Below are 18,216 nucleotides of genomic sequence, written 5' to 3'. Positions count from 1 at the left end.
TCAAAGTTGTTATGGGATTACAGGCATGTGCCATCAAGTCTGGCTGATTTTACTTGTTTTCTGAACTTTCCTTAGACTGTATATGGTGTAATATTTTTTGTTTTGTTTTGTTGGTTTTTTGAGACAGGGTTTCATTGTGTAGCCTTGGTTGTCCCATAACATGTAGACCAAGCTGGCTTCAAATTCAGAGACCCACCTGCCTGCCGCGGCCTTCTGAATGCTAGGATTAAAGGCATGTGTCATTACTGCCCAGTCTGATGTAATATTTTTAGATAAATATGTACTCTAGAACAAAGATCACTATCACCAAAAGTATATAAAGTCCTATAAAATGACACTTTCCTAACTCTGTATATCAAGTCACAAGTAAAATAGCATATCTTACTCTAAAATCAGAAACTTCAATTTAAATATGGCATTATACATTTGACAAACTGATATTGCAATGGGCCATGGTCAGGAATATCTCCTGAGGTTTACTGAACATTCCTAAACATAAGGTTCTCAAGGATTTCACAGAATTAATTCTTACCTATTGCATAAATGTGCTAATTTTAAGTGTACTGGTTGTGAACTAAAATACTTTTTGCACAGTTTATACATCAAAATAGTTGTTTTTATTTTAAGTTTCACTTATATGGTTAGAAAGAAATAAAAGTTATGGTAATAAAGAGCTACTTAAAGCACACCACCTTAATTCTCAGAGGGTTGATCTCTGTATCTGCTGTGCAGTTCATTGGCCCATCAATGTCGAAGTGAAGAATGTACAGCAAAGTGTTGTTGTTGTATTTGTAAGGCCACTGGAGATTTAGGATTGCCTTGCTGAATGAACTTGGACCATTGTTCCTCAGCTAATAAGGAAAAGAAAATGTAAGCACCTTGAGCAATAATTAGTTCTACAATCCTTCCACAATGTTAGCTCTAGAAATCCTATCAAAAATGGGATCTGAACAGTAGCAGTTGCTACCCATAGACTTCAAACAAGACCACTGTACATACAGGCCAAACAAATGCTTATCTCTCAATGGAAAGATCTACCAGGATGGAAATGTAAGGAAAACTGTTAAAGAGTTACTGAATGCTGACTTAATAGCCTTCATAAAGACAATAGAACTTTGCCTAGTTATAGGCATTTCCAATTTCTAGTCAGAACTTCAAAATGTCATGGGGCACACATACAGGGCTATTTCTTTTGTTCAGAGTTGATTCTGAGTTCTTTAAACAAATATAGATATTTGTCTATAAAAACGAACTTACAAATAGTACTTCTGGTGCATGTATACAAACTCCAAGTAAAGATTATAAAGGATTGGTTTTAAAAGAGGTTTAGTCGCTCTCCCCATTGACCCCTTCACTAGCTTTCTATTAGATCCGACGACAGCAAACCTCATAGATGTGCTGAACAATAGGCCCAACGTCTTCTTCCGTCTCAGGGTTTTCTTTGTATTCCCAATTTGGAATTGGAAGAAAGATATGATCTGGACTTGAAACTCTAAACAATGACCAAAAAAAAAAACCTACCGTGAATATCAAACAGTGCAGTAAGTTCATTCTCCTGAGTATTCTATATTCAACTGAATAAAATCGGAATGAATTTTAAAAGCCTTAAAGGAAAAGCTTACAAATGAACATAGGCACAAAAGCCACTGTTGTTAAATCAGCAAGCAACATATGAACCAGTAAGCAAGTGCTGTGAAGGTTCAGTCAGCATACTTTAAGACTGCTGTTACCATGCCTTTTCAAAAGACCACCAGAAAGACACTTGGCTCTCTGGAGCACATTCAGGGCCTTGTCTTTACATAGTCCACTGCCTTGGTAAAGCAGCACTAAGCTGGGGAGGCTGCCTGCAGAAAGTCAGAGTCCAGCAGCCACACTTCAGAAGCAAGCACAACAATAAGACACTTACCCTCTTATCTCCACAGCAGCCAAAACAGCAAGGTCAACCTTGTAAGATACAACTGGGCTCACATTGTCAAAAGAATTAGAGCTGAAAAATGAAGAAAAAAAAGAAAGATAGAAACATGCTCAGGACTGGATTGGGCACATTTATCATCGAAGCTATGAAAGGGAAAACTCAGGGGAACTAAAACTAAACAATTCAAAACAGAATAGAAACTGAACTCCTACCGATCAACCAATTATTTTAATTGCCATTAATTCAAAGATGAAGAAAAGTTGCATTGCCTAGCATTTAATTTTGTTTTATAAACTCAAATTGACAATAAAATTTTTTTTTTTTTTTTTTTGGTTTTTCGAGACAGGGTTTCTCTGTATAGCCTTGGCTGTCCTGGAGCTCACTCTGTAGACTAGGCTGGCCTCGAACTCAGAAATTTGCCTGCCTCTGCCTCCCAAGTGCTGGGATTGAAGGGATGTGCCACCACTGCCTGGCGGATTTAAGAATTCTATAATGTGGGGATGGAGTGGTGGCTCAGGGGTTAGCAGCACTGGCTGACCTTCTAGAGGACCAGGTTCGATTCCCAGCACCCACATGGCAGTTATACATGGCAACTCTCAACTGTCTATACAGCTCCTGTTCCAGAGGATCTGACACCTTCACATTGATATAATTGCAGGCAAAACACCAATGTACATTAAAAAATAAATACATTTGTGAAAAATTCTATAATGCAGTGCTAATGGCTTATCTACATTATTCCATCCTTAAAGGGTGGTATGTAATATATTTATAAGAAAAAAATGGTTATTTTATCCTAATGTGGTGTTTTCATACCTTTGAATTTTCAAGTCAAACTTCACAGAAGTATCCATCTCTGATTGCTGGTGCACACTGAAACGAAGGCCAGCGAGCAGCTGAAGGGGAAGAAATAACAGTGGCAGTCAGAGTCTTCTGTAAATTAGAAACATTAAATTTGTCATCCAAATAAAGAAATGGGTTCTAAAACACACTTTCATGAGTTTATGTAAAACTAAACAAAAATAATTACATAGGATTTTCCACTGAAGTCATAGTAGAAGCTGTTAATTATAATCATACCTCCCTAAGATATTAACTGTCTTTCCAAAAGTTACAATGTTTGTTGTTCCAATGAAAGCACTGCACAATTGAGTATAAGACTTGATATAGGAAGCTGACAACTGATTTGAGTTAGGAAACCAGACAGGAAACACTGGAGGGTGTTTTGTTTTGTTTTTAAGGTTTATTTATGTGAGTACACTGTAGCTGTCATCAGACACCAGAAGAGGGCATCCGATCCCATTTCAGATGGTTATGAGCTGGGAATTAAACTCAAAACCCATGTGGTTGCTGGGAATTGAACTAAGGACCTCTGGAAGAAGAGTCAGGGCTCTTAACCACTGAGCCATCTCTCCAGCTCTGAAGGGCTTTTAAGAGTACAGAGTTGGGCTGGAGTTCAATTCCTAGCAACCACATGGTAGCTCACAACCATCTGAAATGGGATCAGATGCCCTCTTCTGGTGAATCTGAAGACAGCAACAGTATACTCACATAAAATAAATAAATCTTTAAAAAAAAAAAAAAAGTACAGTGTTAAAGAAGGCAGACAGGAAACAGAATCTCTCTCTCATACCAGTCCCCTTCCCTCGGGACAACCTAAGCCCCAACACAGAAAACTGATTGACTTTAAAACAACCCTATTAAACGTATAAGATAGCAGGCTTCTTGGGGTTCACAGAGCTGGATGTAAAAGAGACACCTCTGTGGGGCTGCACTCACATTACAAAGTCTGGAGTTGGCTACTTAGAAAAGTGAGTTCCAGGACAGTCAGGGCTACACAGAAAAATGCCATCTTGAAAAACAAAAAGAAAAAAAGAAAGAAAAAGCAAAAAAGGAAAAGCAGGAACTAAAGGAGCCATAAGCTAGAAAACCAGAGAGGATGAGATGGTACAAAGTTCCTCTCTAGGACACGTCTATCCAGAATCACAGCCGCCTGCTGATGAACACTTAAGAAGCATGCTATGTTTAGGCCATGGCCACAGATGTGCACATAACCAACACTGGTGTGCCACACCACGAATCTACTTGTAAGTCAACACACGTTCAGCCATGTTTTCCTGAATACCAGGAACAACAATACTGTTGCTTTTCTAAAAGGCTTGGGAAGGGCCTCCCTGGGAGCTTGGCTTCATGCTCTAAAGCTCTGTGCTCACCTTCAGAAGGGAAGCCTGATCCAACCAAGTTTCCTACAAACTAAGACTTCAGGTTAATAAAACACCATCAGCTTATTGAAGAGTAACAGGCCTTTGTATTTGTCAGCACGGCTTTTAAGGCTCCACAGACATGCTGGCTCAAAACACTAAAATTATCACTTTAAGCCTCAGTTTAAATCATGTTTTTGTCTATTTACTGCTTACTATTTAAGGCACGGTGAAGAGAAGTTTATCAAATACAGCTCCACCTATGATTTTAGTATCCTAGTTAAAACAAAGCTCTACTAATTATTAAACTCTAACTCAAAACTAATTTAATACTACTACTTTGAGGGCAAGTGAAATGACTCAGTGGGTAAAGGCACTTGTTACCTGACCTGATGGCCTGAGTTCAGTTCCCAGGTCTTACATGGTGGAAGGAGAGAATCAACTTCCAAAAGTTGTCCTGACCTCCACATAGCATGTGGTCACCTACATGAATATATATGTAGGCATAATGCACACATATACATATATTAAATAAGCAAATAATTAATTTTTAAATAAAAATATATAAAATAAAGATATGACTGAGAGCTGCCATGGTGGTACACAGCAGTCTTGTAATGCAGCATTTAGGAGGCAAAGGCAGGAAGAACTAGAGTTTGTGGCCATGCTGAGCTTACATAGGAAGATCCTATCTTCAAAACACAAGCAAAACAGGACTAAGTATGTAGCTCAGCAGTAGGGCATTTTCCAAGCATGTGCAAGGTCCTGGCACACAAAAACAAATAGCAATAACAAAGAAAAACCCAACTTCGTTTGAAGTTACTATAAACAAACCTAGAGGGGGAAAAAAAACATACTATTCTATTTACAGGGAGAAAAAAACCATCGAATTAAAATGCCTTACTTGAGTTCCAGCCTTCATTGGGTTTCCAAGGTCGCACACCACCTGCCGGGTTTGGTTTTCTGTCTTAAATGCACAGGACAGTCTTGCTAAGGCCTTTGATAGACAAGAAAGAAAACAAGAGAGGAGTGGGGTTGGGATGAAAAAAGAAACTAATAGTAGCCAAAACAGTGGAAACTACCCAAAATCCTGTAGTATTTAAATTCCTCTTTTTATGAAGCAAATAAATCTATTTGAGTAAATAGAGAAAGAAGTCAGAACTGGGGACCACTGCTGCACGTAAATGTAAAAGTGTTGGGCAGACCCCTGAGCACTTAGATTCTGGTCACAGTGCTAGCAATGTGGTGGGCAGGCTTAGAGACTAGATTTAGCTGACCTCATTTTTCAGATGTGTGGTTGGCAAACCTAATAATTCCACAATAATATATTATGCAAAGCATGAGGCCCGAAAGGAATTACGTATTAGACTCTATTGTTTAGCAATTTAGTCTTAGATAGAATGGCTAAACTTGGGCTTCACTAAATATGGACTGCCTCATTAATGTTAATAAGAGCTGGAAGTGAGCTGTGATTTTCAAAGAGACGGCTTGCTTACTTCATTGTTTCGGACAACCCCGATGAAGTCGGCCTGCGGTGGGATGGAAACAATGAGCTCTGCTTCATAGGCTCCTTCCCCTTGATTCTGCGCCTTCACCGTCAGGGTCAGGGGGTTGTCATCCCCAATGTAGATCTTCTTTTGATCACTGGAAGTTAATTCAAATCCAACAGTGAAAAGAGATTCCACTGGGAGAGAAGCAGGAGATAAGTCACGTAGCCGACAGCCTTTGCTGTCTCAGGATAGGTCAAGGCTTCTCCACAGCTCAACAGGAAACAGAAAATAACACACTGGATGCAAGGCCAGTGCTCCACACTGTGTGACGGAATGATGATGGCTGTCACAGATCATGGCTGTGTACACATACTGCCAAAGTCATATTACATCTATGCATGTATTTTTAATTCCTTGATGGCCTTGCTAAAAAGATGAATTATTCTTTTGTCATAATTCTTACAACAGTCTCACCAAGTGATAAGAACGTTCCTCAGCTCAGAGCTTGTCCACAATGAAGTGTATCAAGGCAATTAGGAGGACTCATGGTACAATCAAAGCTGATGGTCACAAACCTGCCAAGCCAGGTCCCCAGTGAAAATACAGTGGGTATTTTTTATACCACTAAATTAATTGCTTTATTGTGAAGAAGATCATGAATTCTCCTTTACTATAAATAATTCTCCTTATAAACATTAGCATCTTGAATAGAAAAGTGTGATTTTCCATTTAAAATTCTTATATTTTTATATTTACGGTTTAGAGTACAACTTACCTATCTACAGAAACTGCCAGTTTAGGTTTACAGACATTGTCTTCACCACAGTCAAGTAGAATATGAGCCTTAAAGAAAAACATTTTATTATTTTTGACATGGATCCTAGAAACTCATCTTTAAACATGTCAGGGTAGGTAATCAAGAATAAGGAAAAAATAGGGTAAAATATAACTACTTAGAATTTTGTATTTCTGAAATTAGCTGTTAGCATTTTGGAATAAAGTCTAGTACAAGAAGTGAAGGATCCTTTTAAATGTGCTCCTGGCTAACCTATACAAGCAGTGACAAGATAATCAGGGCTCCTCATTAAGACACTGGCCTCTGCTGCTATCACAGAAACTGGCTGCAAATATTAAGTAGGGAGAAAAGGGTCAAAATAACTTCAACATATACAAAATACTGGGAAAGAACTTTTTTAAAAAGACAAAAGACAAAACAAAACAAACAAAAAAACAAATCAACCAAACAACTAGAATCAATCAATCAATCAATTAATCAACATCAAAGAAAACATCAATCAAGAAAATATCCAAAAAAAAAAAAATCTAAACTTGTTTTTTCTGGCTCTGGCCAAGAGAATGTGCCATGAAGAACACATACAAAAACCCTTAAGGGAGAAACAGCGCAAGAAAAGAGATGTTGGCTGGGCAGTGGTGGCACATGCCTTTAATCCCAGTACTTGGGAGGCAGAGGCAGGCGGATTTCTGAGTTCGAGGCCAGCCTGGTCTACAGAGTGAGTTCCAGGACAGCCAGGGCTATACAGAGAAACCCTGTCTCAAAAAAGAAAAAAAAAAAAAGATGTTGGTAGAAAAAAAGGAAAATAAAGGCAAGGCCATTCTTGGTTTATTTGTTGCTATTTCAATGAGAGCTTATGTCAAAAATAAAGTAGTAGCAATAATGATAAAGATTTCTAAAATAGGGCTGGTGAGATGGCTCAGTGGGTAAGAGCACTGACTGCTCTTCTGAAGGTTCTGAGTTCAGATCCCAGCAACCACATGGTGGCTCACAACTACCCGTAATGAGACGAGATGCCCTCTTCTGGTGTGTCTGAAGACAGCTGCAGAAAATTACACGGGAGTGAGCGGGACCGGAGCGAGCAGGGCCAGCAGAGGTCTTGAGTTCAACTCCCAGCAGCCACACATACGATGGCTCATGGCAATCTGTACAGCTACAGTGTACTCATACACATAAAATAAATAAATAAATCATAAAAAAAAAGATTTCTAAAATAATTCTAAAATTATAAAGAAAAATAGTCACAGTCCATACATCAAAACCATACTATAAGGCACAGGTAAAAAGTTATTTCTAAAGAAAATCCCACATCCTAGGAAGCTCAGATATAAAGTTAATCAACGGTACAGCATCCATCCACCCCAATAACAACGCTGAACACAGATGTGGGCAAAGCAGTGTGAAGGACCAATGCACCAGACCCATGGGAATGGGAAAGCCTTCCCCATACAGTGCAGGCTCAGAACTGGCAATGCTTTCCTCTGGTCTCAGTGCAAATACTGGCAGTGTGTGCAAAACCTAGCAATTGCACCTTCTCCCTCCCAGATGTTTCCATTAAGATTCCTCACCCACAGAGACCGCCTATAAGACTAGCCCACCCCTCCCCCTGTGTTGTACATAACAAACACACTGAGGTTCCCAGATGCTGTGTGATAGTTGGCACTCCTCCATCAAGGTGCACATAACCCACCTGACCCCAGCTTTTCAGTACTTGTATGTCTGTTCACCCTTCATTCCTCTACCACCCCAGTCAGGTTTCCAGGACCAAGCAGGGCTGGACTTGGTAATTTCTTATATAAGATATATACATAAAATGGCATATGCATTATATATATGTGTATATATATACACACACATACATACACACACACACACACACACACACACACATACACACACACATATATATATATATATATCCAACCACAAAATGTACAACCAAGATGTAAGTACTAAAAGCTGCATGTAAATAAACCGGCCTTTTGTTATTTTCCTTAAATCATTTTACTATTGTGTATATATAAAACATGGCCCACTCTTTGTGTGTGTGTGTGTGTGTGTGTGTGTGTGTGTGTGTGTGTGTGTGTGTTTTATTGGATATTTTCATTATTTACAGTTCAAATTTTTTCCCCTTTCCAGGCCTCCCCTTCAGAAACCCCCTATCCCATCCCCACTCCCCCTGCCTCTATGAGGGTGCTCCCCCACCAACAAACTCCCATCCTTCCACCCTGGCATTCTCCTACACTGGGGCACCGAACACCCTCAGGCCCAAGGGCCTCTCCTCCCACTGATGTCCAACAAGGCCACATATGCAGCCATGGACCCCTCCATGTGTATTCTTTGGTTGGTGGTCCAGTCCCTGGGACCTCCAGGGGGTCGGTAGCCCAGTCTTTTAATGCATATAACCACTGAATAGGTTTAAAGATCTCAGATCTACATCTTCTGATTATTTCCCTCTCTGATTTCTTTCTTTCTTTCTCTTTTTTTTTAATTAGATATTTCCTTTATTTACACTTCAAATGTTATCCCCTTTCCTGGTTTTCCCTCCGAAAAACTCCCATTCCCTCCCAACTTTCCCTACCTACCAACCCACCCTCTCCTGATTCCTGGCCCTGATATTCCCCTACACTGGGGCATAGAACCTTCACAGGACCAAGGGCCTCTTCTCCCATTGATGACTGACTAGGCCATCCTCTGCTACACATCCAGCTGCAGCCATGAGTCCTACTGGAGCCATGAGTGTACTCTTTGGTTGGTGATTTAGTCCCTGGGAGCTTTGGGGGTATCGGTTAGTTCATATTGTTGTTCGTCCTAAGGGGCTGCAAACCCTTCAGCTCCTTGGGTCCTTTCTCTAGCTCCTTCTTTGGGGACCCTGTGCTCAGTCTAATGGATGGCTGTGAGCATCTACCTCTGTATTTTTGAGGTACTGGCAGAGCCTCTCAGGAGCCAGGTATATCAGGCTCCTGTCAGCAAGCACCTGTTGGCATCCACAATAGTGTCTGGGTTTGGTGATTGTATATGAGAAGGATCCCCAGGTGGAGCAGTCTCTGGATTGCCATTCTTTCCGTCTTTGCTCCACACGTTGTCTCTGTAACTCCTTCCATGGGTATTTTGTTCTCCTTTCTAAGAAGGATCGAAGTATCCACACAGGGTTTTTCTGTATAGCCCTGGCTGTCCTGGAACTCACTCTGTAGACCAGGCTGGCCTCAAACTCAGAAATCTACCTGCCTGTGACTCCCAAGTGCTGGGATTAAAGGCGTGTGCCACCACTGCCCAACCCCCTCTGATTTCTTAATTAAACATGTACTGACATTGTAAAAACAATCCCTTATGATACTTAAGAACACAAACTATAAAGCCTTAACAAAAGATTTAAGAGGCAAGAAATAAATTCGGCCATGCATTACCTGCCGGCTGACATTGGCTGGAGTGAACTGGTTCAGGATGGGCTGCAAGCCTGTGGCATCAGCAGCCGCTCTCTGGTCCAACCGATACTCCATAAAAATGGTGATGGGAGTGAGCTTGTCCCTAAATTCAGATTCATCCTGAAACAAAAGAGCTTCAGGTTAAAGGTGACATCCACCTAAACTATTTGGAGAAATCCACAACCGGGAGAACCACAAAAGCAGCTGAATTCATCACAGAACAGTCAGTTCTAACATCTGAAAAACTGTGTTAACTGTTAGTAAGCATAAAGTAATACTCACACAGTTGTTCAGTAAGAACTATTCATCAGGCTTAGTTTTATAATGTAACATTTGGCTCACCAAAACAAATACAAAAACCTACGAAGTGCACTAATTGTGACCCAAAGTTCTCTGAAGAAACCACATGTATTTAACAGTCTGCTAACAGCTGAGCTCTGCCAATTACGCACCGATGTAATACTTCAGATAATGAACCAGAGTTGCTATAGAATATTATTAGTGTTTTTTAATAACTCTTAGCTGTAAATCTCTGCATCTGACTTGCTTTTGCCATTGCTAGCTGACACTATCGGAATCCATCAGAAAACCTGGTGGATCTCTCACCTCCAGCAACCAAAGAATGGGATAGAGATCTGAATGCTGTATACAATGTTAAAGATGGCATCTGAACCTTACAGGAGAGATTCCACTGTCTTTTGTAGCCCACCAACCTCCCTTTGCCCTGTGTCTGTAAAAACATACACAACTCAGCCCAGGGTCTGGGCTTCAGGGGAAGAGGCTTCCAGCCATGGTCACTCGCATTCCTTGAATAAATTCTTCTCTTGTTATCCTTAGAGCGAGGCTGTTATTTTATGTCAACAGGGTAAAATGAACACTCAGGCAGCTACCCAACACAGTAATCAGAACAATGTTAATGTGGCTTTAAGTGGTCCAACTTCTTTTCCTTTCAACCTTTGCTTCCCTTCTTAGTGTAAGGGCTGCTGAGGGGTGAAGGAAGTTCACCCTTCCCTGCCTGCTCTGTTGACACCTCTGTTTTCAAGCTTGTCTAGAAATCTCATGTGTCCATTCTTTCCTGATGGTGGATATTTACATGCCCACTTTGTCAGATAGAGATCTAACAGTGCGTTCGTCACTGAATGGTGCGACCCTCATGTTTGTTTTTTTCTCTTTTAGATAACTGGAAACGAGCTCATACATAACCTCTGATTTTCTTTCCATTTAACAGTTTAAGCCTTACCCATGCTGTTCCATATATACAAGGTTAAACGTTACTGCTGGGTAATATGTTATGACAGTTTATCCATTCTTCTGTCAAAGATTACTTGTGGTTTCCCAGTTTGTTTTTGTTATTACAAAATTTTGTTGCAGGGGACTGCTTACTTTTTGGAAACCGGAGATTTTACAGACTTGAGAGCTCAGCAATATTTCCAGAAATAAGTATTTTTTCAGGACTCATTCGGTAACACTGTAGCCTCTTCGAACATCCATCTGACAGGAATAAACTCTACCTTTGATATTGGCTTTGACACTGGAAAAGCCAATTTTCTTTGGTGTATTTCTGAGCTTTTCATTTTTAACTAAACACCAGTTTACAGGTAGGAAAAATCATATACATGAAAGAGGGGGTAACTACGAAGAAAAGTTAATGGTGCAGAAAGTGTCTTACCCGAAGATAGGCCACCAGCTCCTCACACTGCATCTGTCCCCCCCTGAGAACAGTCATGGTCTTGGAATGCCCTGGGGACCTGTTATGGAGAAACAGTGCTCGTCGGATGGCTCCCTTTTGCTTGAGTTTATCCAAAAGAAGCTCCACCTGGAAGTCTATACAAACCAAAGCATTTATAACCAACACATTCCTTGTTGGCACATCGCTGTCCTAGCAATCTAGACTTTTCCTGCAGGCAGAGATACTCATTTCTGAAAAGCGACTTCCTTCTAAATTCACTTAAATGCCTAAGCATTGTGGTGAGACAGCAACACATTAATTCCAGAAACTAATAACTAAATAATTCTCTTGTCCCCCCAAAAATGTCATATGCAATTACAATGACAGCAATGAAGCCAAGTTATCAGAGGAGGAAATTTTGCTTTTAATTTAAGCTAAGGGGAAAAAAAGCTTATTTAATTTAAGCTAAGTAAGGATGGTCATGGACTGAAACAGAAGTAAATTAAGGCTTTTCCTACTAGGTAAGGGGAGTAAGCTGTTGGTAGAATGCATGAGACTCTAGGTTCCATCCCCATCATAATACACACAGGCATACACCACACACACACACACACACACACACACACACACACACACACACACACACACACACAGGACTTCTACTAATTAATGCAAGTACCAAGTGTCTTGTCGATTTTGGTAAGTATTGATTAATGTGCATCCACATCATTACATTGAGTATTATGAACAGCTTATATCACTTGCAACGGTGTTTCCAATGAAGCTGCTCTTTAATGTGACAACTGAATATGTCCCTCCTGACGCATATGGCCAAAGAGAATCTAATAGGTAACAAATCATTTGAAATGAATATGCAGGCAATTGTTACAATTACTGCCTTCTAATACTTATTTCTTTAAGCAGTTGCTTAAAAGGAACTTATAATGCAAATTTTTGTTTGTTTGTTTTGTTTTTTCAAGACAGGGTTTCTCTGTATAGCCCTGGCTGTCCTGGAACTCACTCTGTAGACCAGACTGGCTTCCAACTCAGTAATGTAAATTTTTAAAACCTCAAGTCTCTCTGTCTATTTCTTTAAGTATTTAATCTTGAATGCAGGTGCATCCCTCTTTCTGGTCTCTACGGCTACATCACCTCTCCTTAAGTGAGCTCACTCCACCACAGACTTAACCAGTCCTGGGGCATCCCTCTGCTCTCTCATTCCCTTGTGGTCTGCACATAAATCTGAGCTTGCAGTGAGGTCCTGCTTGCCATCCTCTGCACAATCACACTGAGTGCAGCTCCTTTAGCATTCTTCTCCAGCCTGCCCCTACTCAGTAGCAGAAGTCACCATCCATTCAACTGGCAAACTGTGCTCTCAGACCACATCAATCATTTCAGCATAGAAGGAATGGTGTTGGTGCCACAGACTAAATGCAGCAACACAAACTTTACACCCTTTCCAAGGAAGGGGAAGGCCTTCCCTAGCTCTCAGTAGAGCACAGATTCATAAACAATGACACCTCGCCCGGGCCCCATTTACCTCCTGTCATTAACCACGCAACGTCCTAAATGCTGCCTCCTATTTACCATCCCTATGTTCAGTGTCCAGCAACAAAAATACTGCCTCTTGAGCTGACCTACAAGCTGCCAAAGAAAGTAATTATATCTAATTATTTAATCTTAAGTGTCTTCAAGCATAAACATTCAGGCTAAAATGATAACAGCTACTTGAAGACCTGCATCGTGTGCCCTGAAGCACGCTGATCCTGTACGCGAGATACTCACCGAGCTTCCTCGGAAGGGTTCCTTTGCCGTCCGCCTTTAAGCAGAATCTGACATTAAAACTGTAAGAAAAATGTTTTCAAATGTAAACTCCATAATCTAGTTTAGGTCTATTACCAAAAACTGAGTACCACCCAAATCTCACATTTCTAATGTAACTCTCCTTTAGCATTCGGGGTGGTGTGAAATGGTTCTAGCCACCAGCCATTCTCTCCCTGACACCAAAACCAGCAGGTCGTGAGGACTCTGATATAAAATAATGTTGTGTCTGCAGACAGCTGACATCCTCCAACTTTAAGTCACCCACCCACAGAATAGTTGTAACACCCACACAGTTAAAACATTTCATATAATGTAAATACTATGTGAATTATCTGCTTATTGCATTTTTAAGGAATAACAAGAAAAAAGTTTTGCACATCTCCAGAACAGACACAATTTTTTTTTAAAGATTTATTTATTATTATATGTAAGTACACTATAGCTGTCTTTAGACACACCAGGAGAGGGTATCAGATCTCATTATGGATGGTTGTGAGCCACCATGTGGTTGCTAGGATTTGAACTCAGGACCTTTGGAAGAGCAGTCAGTGCTCTTACTCACTGAGCCATCTCACCAGCCCCCGACAATTTTTATTGTATATTTCTCTCCATGGTTCGTTGAATTGACAAATGCAGAGAATAGATGGTAGAATCTGCATTACAAAAAAAATTCATCTTTCTTTATGTTTTAATATTCTTCTAGTATTTATCTATGTATTAGTTGCCTGTGTGTTTGTATGTACATGTATGTACACATGCAGGGAGGAACTTGCCTATATGTACACACATGGAGGTCAGCAGACCACTCTGGGTGTCTTCCCCTATCATCTCTGTCTAATTGTTGAGACATGGCCTCTTATTCACTGAAATATGATGCAAAATATATTTGTCACTCTGTACCATGGTCATGATTACAAGAGCCCAGGGGCTCTTCTGTAAAACAGGGTTATATTTGCACACACAGCTCTGGGTATCACACCAGAAGCCTTCTAATGTTGACTACATTAGCAGAACTTACCCAGTATCCATAGGAAAGGTGAGAGCAGGTAAGAGCAGTAAAAATGTGAGCTAAACCCTAAACAGCTTGGTTGCCAACCAACCACAGAGCTAGTGTTAAGTACTGCTGTGTATGTAGTGTTACATAATCCAATGGAGAATGAGAACTGCAAACTTTCAATGTTTGTAGCAATCATTCAAGAAAGCCAGGAAAATGCCCTTCTCAGATTTGTTTCAAATAAAGTTTTCGTATCTATGCATGGTTCACATCATACCCTTAAGTTCTATCTGACCTCCTGTAAAGAACCATGAACAGAGTTCCTCAGGGCCAGCTGCTCTCATTATACGTGAGTCAAGGCTCCTTAATTAGTTAAGTGTTCTATTTACTTGGACATACATGAAAATTTTCAAGTTTTTAAAACAATATGAATCGATTTCAATAAAAGAAAACTATAGTACAGTTAAATGAAAATGTAGCAAAAATGGAAATTTCATATTAAGATTTAAGAAATTATGATACAGAGAACTCACACAAAAAAAAGACTGTGTGTGTGTGTAACAAGCAAAAAAAACCAAAATATTAGAGAAAAATAATTTTGTAATATTATTCATATATATGAAGTCTGAGAAAAAACACATCCTTTTATAAACTTAAATTTTTAGAAGGGCCTATTTCTAATTAAAATTAAAATATTTTAAGGTCTGCTTACCTTTTTCTTCTTCTTGAATACACTTTTGACCATACATAATACATTAAAAATCTTTCTCATATTAAGTTAGAAACTATTTCTGGAACCTTCTAGATAGCTTCCTTGAAAGTCGACTTCTATAACCTATCTGGGACATGGATATAGACAGCATTCACAGAAACTGCCTGGGCTTCTTATTTCAGTCCTGCCAGCTAACTTTGTGTTGTTTGTACACTACAAAACAAAGATCCTTACCAGGAAACCTTGAGAGCTGTCCCAGGCAACGGGCAGATCTTATTGTCTTGATTTAAAATGCTAGGGTACACTTCAAGGCCAGCATTTACGGTGACAACAGGTCTGGCTCTAGTTTTAAATGAGGAGAGAGACAGAGACAGAGAGAGAGAGAGAGAGAGAGAGAGAGAGAGAGAGAAGAGAGAAAGGTTATTTAAAAATAGATTGATTAAATTCTCATTCACTACAGGTGCAATTCAATTCAATGCCCATTACTATTGGTAATAGCAATGACAATTGTACTAGCCTAGATGTAAACATAAGATGTTTGAATGTCTCATTTTACCCACAACTGACCTAATTCAGTCCTGCATCCTGGCAATTGTTCAATTCCAGGCAAGTGAGACAATCAATCAGCCTTCCTGGGTTCAGCACAATAAAGCACAACTGTTACTAGCTATAGGACATCCAGCTAATTAGAGGGAACACGGGCAGGAATGTGTATGCCATAAACCTACCTGTGCTGACAGGCATGTGTATAGGAAAGGAGACAGATCCTGCAATGCAGGCAGAATACCTACAGATCACACTTAAGGCAGACATGACTTCTTAATGAGAAGAACATTTACAGCACAGCATACACATGGTCATTTTATACTCTTTAAATATTTGTTTTTATCATTTTAATTTTGTGCATTTGGGGTGGAAGATGGGTGGGAATGAGCACAGATGCCTGCAGAAGCCAGAAAAGGACATCAGATCCCAGTGAGATGGAGTTCTAGGCCTGACATAGATGCTAGGAACTGAACTTGGGTCCTCTGCAAGAACAGTCCATGCTCCTAACTCCATTCTTAACTGCTAGGCCAACTCTCCAACCCATCTTGTCCTTTAAATTTCTTAAATTCTTACTTCATGCAAGTGTTTATAAATTTTATAAAACTTTATTAATTATATTAATCATTAACAATAATTATAAAACTAAAATATATCTGAGTATCCCCACATCCTGAAAATCCAAACAATAAAATACTATGGATTGTCAAACCTACAACAATTTGAGTACCAACAAGATGATCAAAAATGTTTTGGACTATTTCAAGTTTGGATTTTTAGACTAGAAACGCTTAATGCTTAACTGAGTCTCTGCAAATACTTGAAAATCTATAAAACTCCAAAATCTGAAGCACTTCCGGTCCCAAACATTACAAAGAAGGAATATTCATCTTGAGAGTACAGTTTTGCAAAATTCAGATGCACAAGTCTAAGTTTTATATTCAAGAACAATGGGTCAGGTCAATGAGGCTGCTCCAAATGACAAATCCTCAAAGTCTGTAAGGGTTTTTGTTGTGTTTGTGTGTGTTGTGGGGGTGTTGTTTGTTTATTGTGGTTTTCAAGACAAGGTCTCTCTGTGTAACAGCTCTCGCTATCCTGGACTGGTTTTGTACACGAGGCTGGCCTAGAACTCATGAAGATCTCCCTGCCTCTGCCTCCTAAGTGTTGGGATTAAAAGTGTACACCACTACACCCAGCCGGGGTCTGTAAGTTTATGTTCTCCGTGGCTATGATGAAGTTGATGGATCACAGTGCCTTATACCACTCCAGTGGAAACTTTCTTACCAAGTTCAGTCTATAATGTGTAAAAACCTCAACCTATTTAAGAGGTCAGTGGTGTTCTGAGGTAGAGGAAGGGATGACCCAAAGAACTAAGAGCACGTAGACAGCCAAAAAGTGAGAATTTGTATACCATGCTCTAGTTTAAATAAAAGAGTTTTGATGTTTATGGCATACCACCTTTATGGTCATGAAACATTGAGGCACAAGTAGCAATTTAGTTTCACTGCCTCTTCTACGAAAATGTAAACCTTTATCATCTTAAATTCATTTTTGTTGGGGCAGAGGGCCCAAGCCCAGTGTTTTGTGTACACAAGGCAAAGATGTTTTCAGCTACTACCCATACAGTTTAAGGGTGACTAAAAATGCAGGACAATGTCTTCACACAAAATTTAAAGGCTAGTGAGGGAAAATTCTAAATAGTCTTTAAAAAATATTCTTAAAAAGGTATAGCTTTCTATTCTTTGAGAGTTTCTTGAATATATACTATGTGCAGCAAACCTTGAATAGAACAAATAATTTTGTCACTACATCAGGAAAGTCAAACTGAAATTCAAATGAGTACGTAAATTAAAATTTTCAAATAACTTAAAATATTCCTGTATTAAATAAAGTATATGCAACCTACCTGTATAAGACAGCTCGATCCACACCAAAAGCTCCTACAACTAAGTCTTGAGAGAGAAAAAAACATGTTAATAATAAAAGTGGTTTTAAAAATACGCATTATCTATGGCATGTTTACTGCTCCTGGGTTTTATTCTCAAAACCAAGAAGTTTTTAAGATAATATGCACAAGGCAAAATTATGTCAAAATAGTGAGTAAACTCTCATCCCCAGTTAGGCTCTCCTCCAGCTAAACAAGAACATTTTAGAGGGCTAGAGAGATGGCCTGGTGCTTACAAGCACTGGACTCAGTTGTGCAAGTGTCTCTAATCCTAACATGCTCCTACTTAGAGCTGAGACTCCCCTGAAGTTCCCAAGCCAGCAAAGCTGCAGCAGCACACACATCCTGTCCCCAATAAGGTGGGAAGGCAAGAATCAACCAGGTGACATCCACACACATCCTCCAACCTCCTCATGCACCAGAACCACACGTAAGTCAAACACCACCATACCTGGGCGTGCGTGCGCGCACGCGCGCGCACACACACACACAATACACACACACACATACACCATACACACACACCACACACACACACAAACACACACCATACACACACACACACACCATACACACACATACACCATCCACACACAAACACACACCATACACACACACCATACACACACACACATACCATACACACACACACACCATCCACACACACACACCATCCACACACACACACCATCCACACACACACAC

At 39.9% G+C, this 18,216-nt stretch overlaps 1 protein-coding gene across 3 annotated transcripts in view; it reads right to left on the bottom strand.

Annotated features, from left to right (window-relative positions):
• Positions 1–18,216, bottom strand: part of Itgav (integrin subunit alpha V) — a 76,411-nt gene that overhangs the window by 11,031 nt on the left and 47,164 nt on the right. For all 3 annotated transcript variants that reach the window (XM_031370810.1, XM_031370809.1, XM_031370811.1), the window contains exons 14-25: positions 17,473–17,518; positions 15,258–15,365; positions 13,279–13,337; positions 11,494–11,648; positions 9,807–9,944; positions 6,382–6,449; positions 5,613–5,760; positions 5,021–5,113; positions 2,732–2,811; positions 1,907–1,987; positions 1,387–1,492; positions 693–851 (exon numbers count right to left, since the gene is read on the bottom strand). In XM_031370810.1, coding sequence (XP_031226670.1) covers positions 693–851; positions 1,387–1,492; positions 1,907–1,987; positions 2,732–2,811; positions 5,021–5,113; positions 5,613–5,760; positions 6,382–6,449; positions 9,807–9,944; positions 11,494–11,648; positions 13,279–13,337; positions 15,258–15,365; positions 17,473–17,518 — 1,241 coding nt within the window. The remainder of the gene's footprint in view (positions 1–692; positions 852–1,386; positions 1,493–1,906; positions 1,988–2,731; positions 2,812–5,020; positions 5,114–5,612; positions 5,761–6,381; positions 6,450–9,806; positions 9,945–11,493; positions 11,649–13,278; positions 13,338–15,257; positions 15,366–17,472; positions 17,519–18,216) is intronic.

The sequence above is a fragment of the Mastomys coucha genome, unplaced genomic scaffold, assembly GCF_008632895.1.
Source record: "Mastomys coucha isolate ucsf_1 unplaced genomic scaffold, UCSF_Mcou_1 pScaffold15, whole genome shotgun sequence".
Lineage (NCBI taxonomy): Eukaryota > Metazoa > Chordata > Mammalia > Rodentia > Muridae > Mastomys > Mastomys coucha.
The sequence above is the reverse complement of the archived record's forward strand: the minus strand, read 5'-3'. Positions and strand labels throughout refer to the sequence as shown.